Below are 19,807 nucleotides of genomic sequence, written 5' to 3' on the forward strand. Positions count from 1 at the left end.
GCCACAACCTCCACGACCTTCACGTCACACCTCGCAACCGTCGCATCGCCACCGTTCTTGCGCTGCCTGTGGGTACCGGTGTTGGACTCGTGCAGGGCACGTGCCGAACAGCGTGTACAAAATCACGGATTTTGTGCTTCAAAAACGGATCAAAAACGACACACGCCCACTTTTTGCCGTCCAATCGGTGAGCGATGGGCGAATTGGCCCCGCCCCCAGGGCGTTGGAGGACGATCGATATATGCAAATTTATGGATCAAAAAGCATTCACGCCCACTTTTTCTCGGGCCAATGGGGAGCGAGGTGAAAGGTCGAAGGGAGGGGATCAAAGATGAGAGGGCGAAGCTACGGGGCTGATAAAAGGACCGTGTTCGTCAGTCCAGAGAGTAGAGAGTAGAGAGTAGGAGAGTCGAGAGGGAACAGAGAGTCAAGACTTCGCGGGCGGTGGAGTTGGCAAGAAGGAGCTGGTCGTCGTGTGCGTTGGAGTCGGAACGGAGGGGACGGAGCTGTGGAGAGGCGGCGAGGGCAGACGAGGAGGTGCTCGCGTCGTGCAGGGAGCTGCACCCAGGGAGGCCGACAGCGCGACCTGGCCAAGGTGGAGACGCTCGTCGCGGGACAATAAGAATCCTCTATACCCCGAGCATCAGCAACCCCCTCCTGTTTCCCCCCGCGCTGAGATAGTGCGACCAAGGGGGCCCCTTTCCCACCCCCTACCAGACACTGCCCGCGAGGCCCGCGGAGTTGAGGCACCATCGCCGCTCCGCGTCTCATCACCAGACGGGTAGGCCCGACCCGGTCTCGGCCTCAGGCCCGCCTCATCCTTGAGGGTATTCTTTCCTTGGTTTTGGGTATGTGTTGTCGGCGCCGTCTGTGAAGTAAAATTGTATAAGTGTTGCCGTGTGCTCGTGTAATCGGTATTAGATCTGCATTGTCGCATTTGCTTTTTGTGTAAATTGAATTGTGTTTTTCTTTTCTGTGTGCTTTTGGTGGAATTGAATATGTGTGCTTTCCGTTCGTCGCGAATAAATGTGCTTTGTGTTGAACTGTTTCCCGCTTCGCTTCGTCTTTTCCTCCATTGAATCCTCATCTTGCTTCACGTAAAGGGTTGGTAGTGGGCTGAATACGCCCGATAATTAATCGAACCGTCGAGGTCGACGATAACACCGCTCGGTTATCCCGATAGTACGGAACGGGTCGCTTAAGTGGCCCGTGTCCGAAGTCGACCTGCGGCGAGGTGCGATCGCCCGGTCTACCCTCCGCGTGGGTACTTAGGTAGGTCGAATTTGGCGAGCAACCCTATCCCACGCGGGGGCTGATTGGCTCGATCGCGGTGAGACCGAAAGGTCCACCCGTGACTGGTTCCCGGCGTTAGTCCGAGAGGGTCACGACTGGATTGTCCGTCCGGTGGGCGACGTGCCGCGATTCGAGTTACGTGGCCGTCAGCACGCCGGCGGGCGCGGAAACCGCAACACTGGTGTCAGGTCGTGGGATACAAATTCATCGCCCTCCTCGCGGCACTGGTATCGGAGAACAGGAAAACGGGCTCTCCTGTCTCCGGCTAAATTCACGGGAATCGGTCCAGGGGTGAGAGAAGCGACCCCCGATTCCCTCCAAATTACGAGCGAGCTAAATTAACCCTTTAAGAGAAGCAAGATGGCGTCTCAAGGCGAGCGGGAGCCGGGGGTATTAGAAATGGATGTAGAATGTGTAGAATCCATGGTCCAGGATGGAATCCCCGTGCAGGAAATGTTGATTGTGCAGGAACACGGACTCGCCCAACTGAACCCAGAGCCCGAAATGGGTGCGGCAGCGGCCGCAGTGTATGACACCTCCCCCCCCCCTCTCCACCAAAACCCTTCCCCGACCCCTGCCGAAATGGCTCACCCAAGCGCACCCGACATGACCCAGCTATTCACCATGCTGGCAAAAATGTATGCGGAAACGACAGCGAAGATGATTGCGAACATGAACAAACAAATGAACGAAAAGATGGATGCGAATACACAAAAGATGAATGCGGAAATGATCGAAAAGATGGAAGCGAATATGAAAAACGAAATAAAAGGCATGAACAAACAAATGAACGAAAAGATGGATGCGAATACACAAAAGATGGATGCGAATACACAACAAATGAACAAAAAGATGGATACAAATACAAATGAAGTGAAAACGACGATGGATGCGAATACACAGCAAGTGAGAAAAGAAATGAAAGAACTACGGGGTGAGACGCAGAACATGGGCCGATGCCTGCAGGCGGGCATGAAGGCCGTGACCAGGGAGCTGGGAATGGCGACTCCACGTGTGGGAGCAAACGAGCTGGAAGGGGGTGCAACAGCTGACAGGCCCGCGGTGGAGGCGGGTAAAAAAATAATTCGGGGGGCGTGTTGGGCGAGGGTCGTGACAGAGGAATCGACGGTGACCAAGAGGGAAAAATTAAATGGGGAGACCAAAACGTGTGAGACGAGACACGAGGTGACGACGACAGAAACTTATAAATGTATAGAGACACGGGAGATAGAAAAAATAGAGGAGAGACAACACGATGAAGACGGGGTAAGTGACGCACACACACAGGTAGTGGAGGACAATGGGGTTGAGCTCGCGGAGCGTGTAGAGACCCAGTGCGAGCACCTGGATGGCCTCCTCCAGGAACGAGGGGAGGGAGTCTGCCCCCTTGAGGCGAGTCACGACCAGGTGAGTTCGGTCGTGCTTTGCGAGGTTGAGGGGACGAGTGCTGTGGACAGGTGCACGGAGAGCTTGGGGGGTATAGAGGCCCCGGAGACCCTTGTGGGGACACGAATCCCCAGTGTGGTTGTCCCTGTGTGTGTGGTGCAAGGTGTGAGTGCGTCCCCGTGTGTGGAAGCGACCCCGTGTGTGAGTGGTGTGGTGGCGATGGTGCCGGAGTACGTGCTTCCCAGCACGCCGTGTGTGGATGAGGCACGGAGTGTGGGTGAGGCACCGCGGGTGAGTGCCCCCGCGTGTGTGGATGAGGCACCGCGGTTGAGTGCCCCCGCGTGTAGAAGAGACCGCGTGTTTGAGTGTCGCCGTGTGTATGAGTGAGGTACCGCGGGTGAGTGCCCCCGCGTGTGTGAGTGAGGCACGGAGTGTGGATGAGGCACAGCAGTTGAGTGCCCCCGCGTGTGTGAGTAGTATGGTTTGTGTGAGTAGTGAGGCACGTGTGAGTGGTATGGTTTGTGCAAGGGAGACCGTGTGTGTGAGAGAGCGGTATGTGAGGGAGATGTCGGTTGGCATGCGGGAGCACGCAGCCGCGTCTCCCCGTGTGAATGTGATGGAGTGGACTGTGTGCGTCGTAACACGCAGGTGTGCGTGGGTCGAATGGCGACGGAGACGGCGACAGAGGAGAGAAAGCCGAGTAGCGGCTGTAGTTGTTTCGGGGACCGTGCCGGGTTCACCCAGCGGTGAGCACGAGGTTCGTGCTGTGCAACGCACGAGACTGCCACGTGCTCGCTTGCGAGAGTGAAGTCCCGGTCCGGAAACGCCAGCGGTGGATTTGCCGATCCCGCGGACGGACAAAGTTTAGGCAGGTAAATGGATTTGGACCGGACGGGTTCTCCACGCGATCGTGTGTGTTCAGCTCCAACGGGCAAAGCACATGTGTTCGCGTGGGGAACCCCTCGAGACGTGGGGCTTGTGTTTTTTTTTATGCGCACGGTGACGCCATGGCTGCACGTGGGGTTGGAATCCGGCAGGAGGGGTATCTCTGCCGGATGGTACCGTCCAAGGAGGGACGAGGAACACGTGCAGCTGCATGAAGTCACGGGCAGGTGCAAAGTGCGCGAGTTGCCGCGCTGGTGATGCACATGGAAAAAAAAAAAAAAGCAAGCCTCACTTTCGGGTGCACAGGATTCCTGGGCAAGGGGTGGAAGACCCCCTTACCTGGGCACAGGATGGAAACTAGTTAGGGGGAAGGGTTAGCTTAGTTAGACCGACTTCATGGGGCAGGGGTAAGTCCTCATGGAGTCCGTGGAATGGATTAGGTAGAGGGATTTAGATGAGCTTTAGGTTGGGAAATAAAATGAGATGATTTTGAGACAGTGACAGACTTGTGAATGTGTAGAGGGGACGTAGCTTAGCTACGTAGTGTTAAAAGGGAACGTGCTTTAGTGTAAGGGACGACGTGGGAGCACGAGTTAGTTAGGGGATGTAGTTAGAAGGATGGCAGAGTTCAGCGGTGAGTGTGTTGAAGAGTTGGTGAGTGAAGTGGAAGCATGTGCTTGATGAGTGAGTGAGGCCAGCGGGTCTGTGTGAGTGGAGCAAGTCTGGAATGCATGGTGCGATGAGTGATTGGGGGGAGGAGTGACTCCCGCCCAAGGGACCCCGGGGTCAGTGTAGAGTGAGTTAGCTGGGTTAGTCAAATTGAAAAATGGAGGTCGTTTTGTTGTTGGTGGGAAAGTAGGCTCGAGACCCATTTGGAGGGGTGCAGGAGCCCTGTTGACGGGCTTGGGAGCGTGGCTGCGAAAGGTGAGTATCGCTGAGTGGGTACCCCGGGCACCAGGCTAGTCGGCCGCGGTAGGCCATGGGCCCATGGGGGGCCGGGATAGAGTCGTGGGCACGGGTGCGCCTGCTTGGTGCGGGGGCCCGGGGCGCCATTAGCCGCGTGGGCAGTGTTGTGGGCACGGGTGACCCTCGGAAAGGGGCCCGGGAGGCCGGCCTGCCACGTGTGCGTTTCAGGGGAGGTGCCATGGGGGCACTCCCGGTGTTAGGGAGCTGGTAGGCTCGGAGGCAGTGTAGTGCCCGGGGGTGCCATAGCGGGAGATTCGGCAGAGGGTCGTGCCTGCCAAAGGGAGCCACGTGTCCCAGCCAGGAGACCGTGTGAGGGCACGGAGAGAAAATTGGGGGGCGAGGCCCGAAATTGTGAGGACACCAACACAGGTGACGGGAATCTGGGTTGTTAGAACCAATAGTTTAAGCGAGAGGCGCTTGTTGAAAGCCCCGGGGTAGTTTAACAGTTAAATGGTTAGGGTAGATTAGGAGATGTACCCCTCCGCACCATCCATCCCCTAGCTGTCGTTGTGGGCCGCTGGACCCACTTGGTGTTAAGATCGCTGAACTCTGGGGAGGCCATTCTGAGGCTTCGTTGGGCCTCGGCACAGGACGTTAGCTCTCCCTTATTCCCCTCCGGGAAGGGAACGTAGGGGTTGGGAGTAGGCTAGGTGACAGGATAGGTTAGCCGAACAAGGACGATAAAGGGGGTTAGGGGACGATTTATAGTGGGGAAGTAAAAATAAAAACAACAAAAAAATAAGTTGGGGCTAAATTGGGGTTTGACAAATTAAGGGAGTGGGTATGTACAGTGACAGGCAAAGGCGATAGGTGGGAGGGAGACAGGTAGGTAGGTCCGAGCCCGCCTTCCAAGTGGCCAGCACCACCGCACTCCCTCCACCAACCTCCACTGAACGGCAAGAGCTGGCCAACTTCATCGGCTGGCCGTGTTTTGCTTCAAGGCGGAGGCCGGCCAACTTCGTCTGCAGCTGCTGTGCTGCAAGGCCTGTGCCGGCTGGATCGTCTGCAGCTGCTGTGCTGCAAGGCCTGTGCCGGCCAGTTCATCTGCCGGCTGTGTTTGCCTGCAACGGCCTGGTTCTGCGGGCTGAGTTTGCCTGCAGCGGCCTTCTTCTGCGGGCTGTGTTTGCCTGCTGCCTTTGCCATGCCATGCCCACTGCCCAGGTTCACCAGCCCCGTTGAATTTTTGCTTTGCCCCCCCCCCCCCCCGGTTCATTGCCATGTGCGCCAGGATCGTAAAAGCAACAGTTTGCAAGCTGCAAGAACTGCCCTGTTGGCAGCTACAACACGGGCCTGCAGTGGCGGCCCGTGCACCGTGTTTGTGTTCATCCATCCATTCGTTGTGCTCATTGCGTGTGCCACTTGGGCTGGCACGGAGACTGCATTTGTGCAGCCCATGCACCGTTGTGGTTCACTGAGTTCAATTCAAACCATCCATCCATCCATTCGTTGTGCTCATTGCGTGTGCCACTTGAGCTGGCACGGAGACTACGTTTGTGCAGCCCATGCACCGTTGTGGTTCACTGCGTTCAGTTCAAAAGGGAAGGCCTTGGACTGCGTGTGAGCAGCCAGCCACGTTCCCTGTCACCTGCATTGTTTTGAGCCAGAGACTGCATGCGGGCAGCCTGGCTCCCTGCTAACTGGTTTCTTTTTGCAGAGTTCAATGATCCTGGGCCATGGTTTAGTGTAAAATTTGTAAGTTAAGGTTAAGATGTACTGTACATATGAGTGCGCCCCCGGCATGTCTGTCTAGCGCCGGCAATTTTATTTAAGTCGTCCGTGTGAGTGAGTTTGTTTAGATAGTTACGCAGCCCTCAGGTTATTTATTTTGGGGACACGAATACCATGAATGTCGCACTCAGGGATCCGTAGGTAAAATGTACTAGGGGAAAACTACACATGATGGCACACGAAAATTTGACGACTCGGGACGAGTCTGTAAAAAGGGGAGGGGGTAGTGTTGTGGTTACCAAATTCGCAAACCACCATTCAGGTCCCTTAGGTGAGGTATCTCGGTAAGTAGATGTGTAGTTAGGCCCAAACCCGTTGTCTAGTGGGAATACATGTCATTTATGCGTGCTGCGACTCTTCAGGATAGCCGTTTTTCTTTTACTATCTTTAATTTGGACCAACCGCCATTGTTACCACCACCAACCACCGCTTCGCCACAACCGCCACGACCTTCACGTCACACCTCGCAACCGTCGCATCGCCACCGTTCTTGCGCCGCCTGTGGGTACCGGTGTTGGACTCGTGCAGGGCGCGTGCCGAACAGCGTGTACAAAATCACGGATTTTGTGCTTCAAAAACGGATCAAAAACGACACACGCCCACTTTTTGCCATCCAATCGGTGAGTGATGGGCGAATTGGCCCCGCCCCCAGGGCGTTGGAGGGCGATCGATATATGCAAATTTATGGATCAAAAAGCATTCACGCCCACTTTTTCTCGGGCCAATGGGGAGCGAGGTGAAAGGTCGAAGGGAGGGGGTCAAAGATGAGAGGGCGAAGCTACGGGGCTGATAAAAGGACCGTGTTCGTCAGTCCAGAGTAAAGAGTAGGAGAGTCGAGAGGGAACAGAGAGTCAAGACTTCGCGGGCGGTGGAGTTGGCAAGAAGGAGCTGGTCGTCGTGTGCGTTGGAGTCGGAACGGAGGGGACGGAGCTGTGGAGAGGCGGCGAGGGCAGACGAGGGGTGCTCGCGTCGTGCAGGGAGCTGCACCCCAGGGAGGCCGACAGCGCGACCTGGCCGAGGTGGAGACGCTCGTTGCGGGGCAATAAAAATCCTCTATACCCCGAGCATCAGCAACCCCCTCCTGTTTCCCCCCGTGCTGAGATAGTGCGACCAAGGGGGCCCCTTTCCCACCCCCTACCAGACACTGCCCGCGAGGCCCGCGGAGTTGAGGCACCATCGCCGCTCCGCGTCTCATCACCAGACGGGTAGGCCGACCCGGTCTCGGCCTCAGGCCCGCCTCATCCTTGAGGGTATTCTTTTTCTTTTGCTTTGGGTATCTGTGTTGTCGGCGCCGTCTGTGAAGTAAAATTGTATAAGTGTTGCCGTGTGCTCGGTAGTCGGTATTAGCTCTGCATTGTGTCCTCGCTTTCGCATTTGCTTTTTGTGTAAATTGAATTGTGTTTTTCTTTTCTGTGTGCATTTGGTGGAATTGTATATGTGTGCTTTCCGTTCATCGCGAATAAATGTGCTTTGTGTTGAACTGTTTCCGCTTCGCTTCGTCATTTCCTTCATTGAATCCTCATCTTGCTTCACGTAAAGGGTTGGTAGTGGGCTGAATACGCCCGATAATTAATCGAACCGTCGAGGTCGACGATAACACCGCTCGGTTATCCCGATAGTACGGAACGGGTCGCTTAAGTGGCCCGTGTCCGAAGTCGACCTGCGGCGAGGTGCGATCGCCCGGTCTACGCTCCGCGTGGGTACTTAGGTAGGTCGAATTTGGCGAGCAACCCTATCCCACGCGGGGGCTGATTGGCTCGATCGCGGTGAGACCGAAAGGTCCACCCGTGACTGGTTCCCGGCGTTAGTCCGAGAGGGTCACGGCTGGATTGTCCGTCCGGTGGGCGACGTGCCGCGATTCGAGTTACGTGGCCGTTCGCACGCCGGCGGGCGCGAATCCGCAACAATATATATATATATAAATACATATATTAAAAAAAAAATATATATATATATATATATACATATACATACATATACAGGTAGTCGTCGACTTACGACCTTTGCGACTTACAACTGTTCAACTTTACGACCACGTAAAGTGGCCCAAAAAAAAAATTTTTTTTTAATGTAAAATATACGTTGTTCGACTTACGACCAAGTCGACTTACGACTGGTTGGTCAGAACCAATTGTGGTCGCAAGTCGACGACTACCTGTATGTATATATATATATATATATATATACATATACATATATACACATACATATGACGACCGATGAACCAAACCCGTTGGGGTCCCGTTGACAGCGGTTGATGAAAAAAATCATTTCAAGAAAAAAAAAAGATAGCTCCAACGAACTATACCACTGAGGTTGTTTGCATTGATCAAATTCTCCTGAAGAGTACTTGACTGAATTGGGAATTTATTTTTTAATAATTTTTTCCGTTACCCGATTTGAACGAAAGTTGATGCTGCACACCGCAGGAGAATGGTGAGTAAGGTGGCCCTAAAATTGTTGTGCTATTGTGTGCCGTTTTGGCTGTATTTCGGGAACACACACACACACACACACACACACACACACACACACACACACACACGAAAGACCCACCCACATCTCGCCTGTGAATGGAGGGAAAAGTTCTCACCGATTCAACTAAACTGAGGTGGCTAAGATTAAATAAATAAGCACCTCCCATGCTCCTCTCACCAAAACTGCTGCGTAAAACAACGAAGAAGGCCTACACAAGGCAAGCGCAATGCTGTATCAAATCCTTCTCAGAGTTCCTCCACAGCGATAAAGACATTCACAAATAGTACACACATGAGAACCCCAATGCTACACACCTCAGCTGCCAGACCAGTTTCAACTCTTATTGGCGAATCAGCGACAGCAATGCAGACCAATGAGGTTCCCAAGTATGTACCACGTGCAATGTCAAAAGTAGTCAATATGTAAATAATAAAGACCCACCCACATTTCTCACCTGTGAATGGAGGGAAGAGCCAATCAGCTAAACCCAGGTGGCTAGGATTATATAAACAAACACCTCCCATGCTCCTCCAGCTGAAACTTCTGGGTAAAGCAACGAAGAAGGCCCACACAAGGTAAGCAGGATTCTCATGTGTGTACTATTTGTTGTGGAAATTGCTCCTCGGGGTCAACACTGCTCAATACAATTCAGTTATCCCGTCTCAGAATAAGCATGAAGCAATTAATCGTGATATTAGATTTGGTTCGCTTATGTAATAGACGTCATCTCCCCCTCCGAAGGTTTGTCTAAAAATTCTGACTTTGGACCCCATTTTAAATGTCCTTTCCTCTGGAAGGCTGACTGAATGTCTCTTTTTAGCATTTTGCTAGGCCTTGAGGCACCAGCTGGGTGGGAAAATGAAAGTTGCTGCCAACATCAACCAGCAACTTAAGGGTGGGTTTTCCCCACCCACAAACTTGGCCATGGGCCAATGGTGAGTGAGAGGTCATGGGCATGGCACGTCATCAATGAAACATAGGATCCTGAGCAGAAAAGGTGGAGCGACTTCAGAAGCAGAGAAACCTAACCAGCTTGGTGAGAACTGGTGTGTGCTTCATTCGCTCCAAACAGCCAGAGCACGCCCTCCTTTCTTTCCAAACCCAGCAGCACATTCGTTGCCAGAACAGCAGAGACCAGACCTTGACCATCCTGCAGTGTCCCAGAGGACACCACATATTGTTGCGGGGCCGGGTATCGGTGGTGATCACGACCCCGAGGTGGAGCAGTAGAGTTGTCTCCACTGAACACCCGGAATTTAGGTTATGACTCTCGGATAAGTCCGAAAGGCACGGGTCCCTCACAGGACCAGGAATCGCCAATAATTCGACCGAGTGGATAGGGTCAATTGCCAAACTTCAATATACCTAAGTGCCCACGCGGCAAAGCTACTGGGGAATTCACACTCTCTGCGGACCTCGAGCGGAACGAGCCTTTACCGTGCCCGAACCGTGTGTAACCCGAGCGGATGGTTACCAAGGTCTGTCAGTCCAAATGAACAATTTACTGCCTCGCTATTTCTCAACACGCACCGTGCTAAGCCAATAAAAGAAATGACAGGGAACGAGCTGGGACATTCAACAATAGGGAAATTTATTACAATAATAATTATCAGGGCGGGAAGCACGCAAGGGCAGAGTTATCCGAATATCAGGCAGGCAATATACAGTGAGCAAAAGCACTTAACAATTATACTGAAGAGACGGGGCCCACACACAGACACACACCCAAAAGAAACGGACCCCGTCGGGTCTTTATTGAAGGCTTCCAGCTCGAGGAAAAGTGAACTGGAGGCCAGAGCCTGTGCTTGGACCTGTCCGCTTCGTGCAGTCTTCGACGATCTGGCTCAGTGGCAGGACTCAAACCCGCAGCTTTCACGTAGCGTCAAGGACGAAGGCACCAGGAGTGGATCGGCAGATGCCAGCACGATCCGGACGGCAAAAACAAGCGAAGAGGCGGCGAGGCAGGCGAAGCAAGTGATTCTCCTCAGGCTCCGCCACCAACACGAACATGAACACTAACACTATCTCCAAAGGGAGCCTGGTCTTTTTATCCGCTCCCTGAGCGGGGCGGAGCCTCGGTGTCGGACGCTCTGTGCATGCTTGGTTGGACAGGGATCAGGTGTGTTGACACGCTGTTCGCTCCTGATTGGACAGGGATCAGGTGTGTTGACGCGCTGTGAAAACTCCAACTGAACAGCAAGGGGAGCCTGGTAAAGTGCTAGTTCAGTGGAGGAGTTGTGAATGGGAACATGCTGTTTGCTCCAACTGAACAGCAAGGGGAGCCTGGTAAAGCACTCGTTCCATGGAGGAGTTGTGAATGGGAATGGCAGGGTGGTTGGTTTGTCAGATCTAAGGATTTAAAGACCTGACTATAAAAACTTCGCAGCGCACGTACATTTAATTACCAATTAAACAAGGGACGGGACCCCTAACTAGAAACACATACTTACCGATATAACTGATCTATAAGGACTGTGGCTGTTGTGTGTGATGGGTTCCAGATTCGTAACAATATTATTTCAGTCTTGGGATTCCCTGCTGTGGAATGATTGGGACAACAGGTACGCACACTCGCATCAAAGCAATCTTGCCTGGATTTGAATGCCGACCCAGCTACAAACTCTAATCCCGGTGTTTCATTAATGTGCGCGCATTAAAATGGGCGTCCCATCTGCCAGCATTAGTTGGTGGACACAACAACCCACAGATTCACGAAGAGTATGCCGGCACTCTGGGAAAATTCCAAATTCCTACCCTAACTTAGTCGAATGTCAAACCTGGCCATCCGGTTCACGAAAGACTTCGGCCAAAAACTTCCCCTGGCCAACCCAGCAAGAACGTGGGAATAATTGTGGCTGTTCATGGAGAAGAAGAATGTCGAACTACAATCACTATGAACACACGGGATGAAGGGGTGGACAATACACACTTCATGTAAAGAAGAAGAAAATGGGAGGAAGGGAAAAGCAATGCTTTGAACATACACCATTTTTCATATGTAATATGTGGATTGTATCTGTTTCTACAAGCTCAGTTTTTTTTTGTAAGCAGCCCCAATTATTTCCATCTTCTTGTGGGATCTGCCAAGGAATATTTTTAGTCCGAGTCCTTCAGGAAGCAGTTGACCAGGCCTGGACCTGCAGCTGAAGGAAGCAAGAATTTGTAATTTCTTCAGGGTGCTAGATACAACTCACCACTTCTTCACAAAAGTGGGATCTGAAATGTCCATCAGATAATTAAAGCTGACCGGACACCCGGTTTAAGATCCCACCTAAGGACGGCACACGAAGCACCGACCTGAAAGTTTATAGTCATGTCAGGAATCAAATCCACACAAGACAATTTAAAGACAACTGTGCAACCAGTGCACCGCTTTGTCGGATGTACCTTTGCACCTCACAGCAAATATTCCCTCCCTTCGTCCGTCTAAAAACTGACGACCCATGCAAATCTGTTTTCCTGTTCTTTGCCAGGCCAAGCTGCAAAGCAATTCGATACATTCCATGTACCAGCAACATACCAAGCACAAAGCACATTATAGCAAAGCCAAGACAAGTTGTTACATTAATAATAATAATTAATACAAGAGAAAAATCACAACAGCAAAATAAGTAATTAATTAATGGGTGAAGACTGCCAAATTCATCAGAGCAAGGGTTGCACAGGAGTCTCAGTACTGGTGGTAAACACACCACCTGCAAAGCAATTCTGAAGGTCGCCAACAAAAATATACAGGTCGACCCCATTAAACTACAACAAAGCATTCCATAGTGCACCAGTTAATTTAGCAAGTGGGAAATAACGCACGAAAGAAAAACCGATCATTAGATTTCCACATCCACAAGGAACGTACCAGGCTGACGCTTGGGACGTCCTCCCGGGCCTGGGTCTTCAGCTTTTCTGTAATAAGCGTCACCATGGCAACACTGCAAGCCTGTACTTTCGTTCAACGACCAGCACTGCTGGCCACTGCAGGTGAGAGTAGAGACACAATTGCAAGTCATTTATAACTGAGCATATGGATTTTTATGAATCGATTTAATCTGCTACAACGAATGACTACAAATGAGAAACTAGCTGATGCAGCAGGCCTTAGCTTGCAGGGCACATGATAGCAAAGAAAAAGCCACAAGCAAAATAGCTTCCCGTCAACACTGATGCAGACATAAACTAGAAGGGCACTCGGAGCGCATACCTCCACCACATAATGCCTGATCCATGAGAACATATCGGGCCCAATACATTGTTTGAAACATCATTCTATACATCGTTTGTGGCTCGATCTCTCAATAGTGAAGAATCACTTAAATTATCAGATCCACATCTTCACCAAAACTGAATCAATTCTTCCTCGTCACACACCAACATGTCCACCAAGTTTCGTCCGAATATATCCACAACTTTTTGAGATATTGTGCTACATATCATTTTTGGCCCCACCTCTCAATGGTGAAGAATCACTATTAAAAAAAAAAAATTCTAGTAACCGGATCTTCACTAAAATCTAATCGGTTCTTCCTTGTCACACACCTAACCTGTCCGTAAAATTTCATCTGAATCCATCCACAACTTTAAGATATCCTGCACACAGACAGAAAGGGGTGAAAATATAACCTCCTTCACCTTTGGTTTGTGCACTATATATATATATATATATATATATATATATATATATATATATATATATATATATATATATATATATATATATATATATATATATATATATATATAACACACATACATACTAGTTGCATTTGTGGGGGTAGATGGAGGAATCCCATAGTGAAGATCGGATTGTATAGTATAACATGGACTGTGGACAGGTAGGAGACATCGATGTAATTTAAGTAGAGAAAACTGAACTTAAGATTGTTTACATGCCACCACACGGGAGGATGGTGTTGCATTAACTAGGTAGGGTCTAAGGCCAGTTTCTCCCAGGATGTGATTGCTCCATGACCTTTCGTTATGTTTTTACATTAACAAGGCCAGCCATAAAAGAAAAAAAATAAAAATAAAAAAGAAACCAATGTCACCCGCAGGGTGACCCGTATCTTGCCAAAAGGTGACCACGTGTGACTTCTTTAAGGTCACACTGAGGTAAACAGAGCTGCTATCCACCAGGAGCGACTCCTTGCGGAATATCTGCCTACGAGAGATTCCGATGAGAATCGTTCTACAGAGTAACCATGAAAAATATGCGTTTGCCTCAAAGTCACCAAATGACGTCATAATGTCTCAAGCTTGACATATCTAGAAAGCACTCAGAGGTGTTCAATTTGAGGTCCTACACAATATGGTTCCTAAAACTTGAAAATTTGACCTTGGGGTCAAATATGTTTGACCTGAGGTGCTAACCATGAAGGTCAAGGCCAATCACCACCAACAATTAATCAGCTGAGCGCCAGACCATGAACTATATTCCCATGAAGTTTGAAGACGATCCGATCAAAATTACTCAAAAAATAAGGGTTTCGTCGACTCCCCTGATTTGCAACAAAGTGACCTTGACCTTTGACCTTGACCTTCAAAATTTTATGCGCTGAAAGGGACCTCTATAGGCCTCTGATATGCGAAGTTACAAAAATTTCCAATGATAACTGTGCTCTGCAGAATTTTTTATACGCGATTACAGACAAAAAAAAAAAAAATACAAGCTGACTAACATATCTTGCAAAAACTTCGTTTTGGCAAGATAAAAAACATTTTTTCGATAACGACAACCAACCCAACTGCTGACTGAACCCAAGCATTCCCAGACTAAACACCGCCTCCCAGGAATCGTAGCCGGCAGGCCACGCCCCCGAGGTTCATGATTGGTCGGGTTGATGCGAGACAGAAGGTTCAAGTGGAAAACTGCAGTTGGAAGAAGTGGAGCACGTCTCTTGGCTCTTGCTCGGCAGTCTGTTGTATGATTGAGGAGGAAGGCGGCACCATTTGGTGTGTGTGGACCTGGTACTGAGAGAAAGAGCAGTGGTGGAAATTTTGATCGTGAGGTGGTAGTGTGGTGGCGGTTTGTGGGGATCTTGGCATTTCGGACGGAGTGGAGAGCAAAAGAGGACTGACCGCACAAATTACCTCACATATCTGGTACCCCAGACAATGACTCTGCACCATATTGTGAGCTCCCCACGCAGGTGACTTGGAGGTTCGACGACCACCAGGCTTCTAAAGACCATTTCTGGATGCAAAGCTAAGTAACGGCATAATGGGGGATTTTCTTTTATTTTAATCTTTCCCCTTGTCTTTTTGTCACCAAGTGGAGACATCTCAAATTAGGATTTAGTTTTACCTGACTTTTCATTTTCACCTCACCATTATTATTGAATTTCCTTGTGTCCGTATATTCGTTGTGAGCTCGAGAAAAAAACCAGAGTGCTTCCATTAAGGTAAGCGCCTTCGCTGCTTTCCATCCCAGACATGTCATAATAGCCAAGAATTTTGGCTGTTCGCCTCAGAGTTAAGACCGTCCGGCTATTCGGCCAAGGCTGATGTTCATCGGCTGCGGACACGACAATATATCAAATTCCAAACAACTGAATCGACAGCAATAAAGAAAGATGTTTCTTGAAAAACATTTTCAAATATGAAAATTAAAGGATTATTTAAATAATAAAAAAATAAATCAAATAAGCTCCTTTGGCATTACACAAAATGGTAACTGAAAAACTACTTCTGCAACAGCCCCAATTATTTATTATTCCCACCCTCCTGCGGGCTTGACTGGGTAAAGTTTATGGGTCAAGTTTTTTTTCACGAACCGGCTGGGCAGGCACGACATTCAATTTGGAGGGGGGGGGGGTTGAATTTGAGGTGACAACTAGACTACTCTTTATGAAAAGAACTGTGGGATCTTTGACATCTACCAACTTATGCCAGAATGTGATATCAAATTCGACAGCCATCAAAGTGATGGGCATGTGTGATGCAACACACTGCCTGTGAAACACTACAACATGACAGTTTATGGTCAGGTCTGGAATCAAACCCAGGCAAGAAACTCAAAGGTAAGTGCACCAACTCTGCCCCACCCTGTCATTCAGTCACAAAGAAAGAGAAGAAAGAAAAAAAAATTCAAAATAGAAAACAGTATCTCATAAGAACCAACAACAAAAAGACACCAAACAAGTCACCATTATATAATTAACATAACCCTCACTTCCCCCCACCCACCTTGCTCGGAACTATTATCAACACATTTGTGCAACAAAAATCAAAACAATATTCATATCAAAAATAAATGAACAATGACACAACCTGCAACCCCCAACTCCCAGAACCAAAGGTTTTGGTTGTCACCAATAAAAAAATAAAAAATAAAAAAATTGAGCTTTTTTTTAATTTTGGAATTTGCTAGGTGGGAGTGAATGCAAATGCAAAGCTCTCATGCAGAGAGAGAGAGAGAGCCAACTTTCAAAGATCACTGGAAAGTTTAAAGTAATGTTTGGATAGCAGTATTCCATCCACATGGCACGACTTAAAATGGCTTCTCAACAGAGCCCTGGGAATACGAACAGCTCAAGCCAAACGATAAAAATAATAACAATAACAAAAATTAAAACAAACGCAGAGCTCTAATAATTGGATAATATAAATCACATTCTTTATTTTCAATATACTGTAGTACAAGAAAAGGAAATTGCTGTAGCTGTGATCAAGACAGTCGCCTCCCTCCTTCCAGTACCAAGAACAAAATGAAGCGAATGAGAGTGCAATGAATCAGGCTAACACTTGATGAACCATTAGGAGGAAGGAAGGGTAGGACTGAATCCTCTCCAGATGGCAGTTCCACAAACAGGAGAAAATAGGAGGCAGGGGTGGAGGTAAACGGGAAGTATATTTTTTAGAGGAATTTAACCAGGAGGGGGTGAGCGAAAGCCTAAGGAATTGTTCCGACACAAACGTGAATTTGCAGGTATTGCATCCTTTACAGTCAAACAGTTGACAAAAACCAGGTGCACGGTCCTTTGTGATGTACCATCCGCAATGAAGCACCTGCATGAGCTTCAACAGTTCTGAGAAGAAGAGGTAGCCATCGGCTTAGGTCTTATCGAAATGCATCCCTCTTGTGAGCCTCAAATCTTCTACTTTAACAGCCACAATTACTCTCATGTTCTTGTTGGCTGGGGGAAAGTTGGCTAGGCCTGACGTTCCAATAAGTTTCAAGGAGGAATTTGGCCAGGATGTCAGCGATAGCTCACCCCCTCCTCACGAAGGAAACCATGGGATCTTTCACATCCATCAACTAATGGCAGTAGATGGGACGCCCAGTTTAACGTCCATCAGAGGGACGGCACACTCGAGGGATCACCCTGCCTGTGAAACACCAGGATGACAGTTTATAGCTGGGTCAGGATTCATACAAAGGTTAGACAGCTTCTAGGCGAGCATGCTAGGCCATTCTGCGAGGCTCCACATGAGGCGCGGGTTCATGGTCTTGTTTACAAAAGGAAGAAATCAGAGCCATAAAGGATTGAAAGGGCAGAACTTGTGCTCCAGTGAGTGCAAGGCATTTATTTGCTCACTTTGAATTAACGAAACAAACAAACAAAAATAAGTTACCCCCCAATTTCACTCTCAACCATCATAAAGAAGCAAACGGGAAGGCATTGCATAAAATATTACAAAGTGCAATGGAGGGTTAAATTGCAACAAATCTCCAAGCTCGTGATGAAAGCAAATTCGAGGCCATGTTAACAAATCTGGTTCTTCGGCCCTCCTCTTCAAGGTAGTATTGAAAATTCAGGAACACAGCTGCAGAAGCGAAATTTTTTTTTTTTAAATCTCAACAACCTTCACACCAAAAGTTGCAAGCGAAATGCAGAGTCTGCCAAAAGAAGCAACCTCAGCATTGTCCAAGTGGGTGTAATCAAATGGACAACTTGCCCTCGATGAGCCAGTTATGTGTTGTTCAAAGAGAATGTATGGTACATAGTTTTCACAGGAAGTGCAGGACAGGGTGCAGCATCCATATGGACGCACTGTCAACTCGAGATAAACTGAATTTTTTTTTTTTTTTTGAAAATGGTGCACACGTACCGCCCTGGGGTTGAGGTGAGCTCGAATCAGGACCGAGGTGCAACTCTTGATCCTCAGACTAAATTTCCACCATTTCACGATTACAGAGCATACACTTGAAGTGCACGTTTACAGCAAAGCGGGGTCCAGCTCTGTGTTAGAGAGAAAGCTGGGCTGCAAATTCACCAGGAATTAATCCCAATTCAAAAGGATCAAAGAACCTCGAACGAGTCTCACCATCATGGCAAAACAACTCAGGATCGAGATCGGATCAGATTTACTATGACGTCACAAGTCACAGCTCGCAAAGCAAAAGGGGGGGGGGAACAATGGTGCGATAGAAAATTAAAGAGGGGCCAACAAGTGTAGAAATGGGAGAAAGCCAAAAAACAATGGCAGATAGAGGGAAGGGGGTGGGATTAGGGGAAGACGTCTGGGTCATGGGTTGGGGAATGGTCGGAAGGTTGGGGGAAATCGCATTTAGGGTTGGTCATGTTAGGGGATTGGGGTGAATCATTTTTCAAGTGGGGGGGGATGAGAATAATCAACCAATGGAATGAAGGGGGGGATGAGGATAATCAATGAAATGCAATGTACAGAGGAAAGGAGAGGATGGGGGTGAATCAATGAATCAAATCGAGAAAACGATGACAGGGATGGAGGGAGAGGTTTGGGTCATGGGTATGGTGGGGGGGGGAGGTAATCATTCAAGTGGTGTGCGGTGAGGGCAGGGGAGAGAATGAGGTTAATTCAACTAATGGGGTGGAAGGAGGAGGAAGGGGTTGAATAAGAAGAGGTAAATAGAGTGGGGAAATCAAGTGAGGGTGAAAGGAAAGATGGGTGTATCAAGTGGAAGTGAGGGTAGGAGAGGTGAATTCGAGAGAAGGGTAGGCAAGGAGTGGGGGGGGGAGGGGTGGGGGTAATTAAGAGAACTCTTTGGCAGAACAATGTTTTCTTAACCTAATAAAAATTACAATACAATAGTGTGCTGGTCGAACGCAAGGTAAAACCGCATGTGGATTGAGGAGAGGGACGGATAGCCGGAGAAGTAATCAAAGATGATCGGTAACAGCAAAAGAAGGGAGGGGGGGAGGGAGCCTGTCTTTGGCTTGGACACGTCTCCACGTGATTCGCGTTTCTCCACACAAAGAGCTTGTCCCATTGCGCGACCTATCTCGTCGAGGCGACTCGCACGGAGCTTTATGCGACATTGGGAAAAAAAAAAATTCGTTACCGATTGTTTGAGGAAATGCGGACGATGACGCGCAACCAAAAGCAAACCGAAAGAAATAGAAGCAAAAGGAAGAGATCGACAATGCTGTGGACAAGTCGCATTCTGTCGTCACCTCACAAACACAAATTGGTCTGGCAAATTCCGCCGGCAACAAGAACTGGCCGTTATCGAGCGTTTGAGTGGTAACCACAAGTAAACGAACGTTTTACTAAAATAATTTTGTTTGTACCTGCTGCCGTTACACCAACCAAGCTCAATTGACACCTTTCACCATCGCGCTCCGCTGGCGAGTTGAGCGCGTGGGAGCTCCCTTTTAAACCGAAGGACTGTACCAAGAGCACTGAAGTCGGGGGGTGGAGGAGGAGGTGAAGGAATAAGAAGGAAAAAAAAAATAACAAAAAAAAAACCTGAAAACCTTAAATTTCTCAGAAACGTTGCCAAAGCCAAATTTTTAATGAAAAATAAATAATGATAATTATTCAAGCCGTGAAAACACCGACCACTTGGATACGTAAGCAAATTATATTAACAAACTCCGTGGAAGATAATGTGGTGCGAGGACTGAACCACTTACTCCCTCCGTCCAAATATAGCGATGACGACTGGGGTCGGAGGGCGCTCTCGGACGGCGCTTCATAATGAACCTGCTTTGAACCGATGAACACATGAGCAAAACAGGGTTGGAAGTAAAATAGATGTTTTTTTTTTTGTTTTTTTTAATCTTCCGAACATCCAAACGCGGTGGCGGTGACTCGAGCTTATGGGAGAGTCCAAGTCGTTGATTTCTGGGGCCTCCAAATGAACGCTCCACCTGTT

At 48.9% G+C, this 19,807-nt stretch overlaps 1 protein-coding gene across 7 annotated transcripts in view; it reads right to left on the reverse strand.

Moving 5' to 3' along the window:
* Positions 1-19,807, reverse strand: part of FAM53A (family with sequence similarity 53 member A) — a 138,171-nt gene that overhangs the window by 99,779 nt on the left and 18,585 nt on the right. For 3 of the 7 annotated variants that reach the window (XM_085848598.1, XM_085848601.1, XM_085848602.1), the window contains one exon: positions 12,590-12,705. Coding sequence is in view for 4 of the 7 variants with exons in the window: in XM_085848601.1 (XP_085704727.1) it covers positions 12,590-12,655 (66 nt within the window). In the remaining 3 variants the exon portion in view is untranslated. Of the gene's footprint in view, positions 1-12,589; positions 12,712-19,220; positions 19,332-19,565 lie in introns of those variants that run through there. The other 4 variants (XM_085848596.1, XM_085848597.1, XM_085848600.1 and 1 more) reach the window with 4 other exon arrangements.

This window comes from Eptatretus burgeri, chromosome 12 (genome assembly GCF_056783735.1).
Source record: "Eptatretus burgeri isolate ZD-2024b chromosome 12, Ebu_testis_v1, whole genome shotgun sequence".
NCBI classification, from domain to species: domain Eukaryota; kingdom Metazoa; phylum Chordata; class Myxini; order Myxiniformes; family Myxinidae; genus Eptatretus; species Eptatretus burgeri.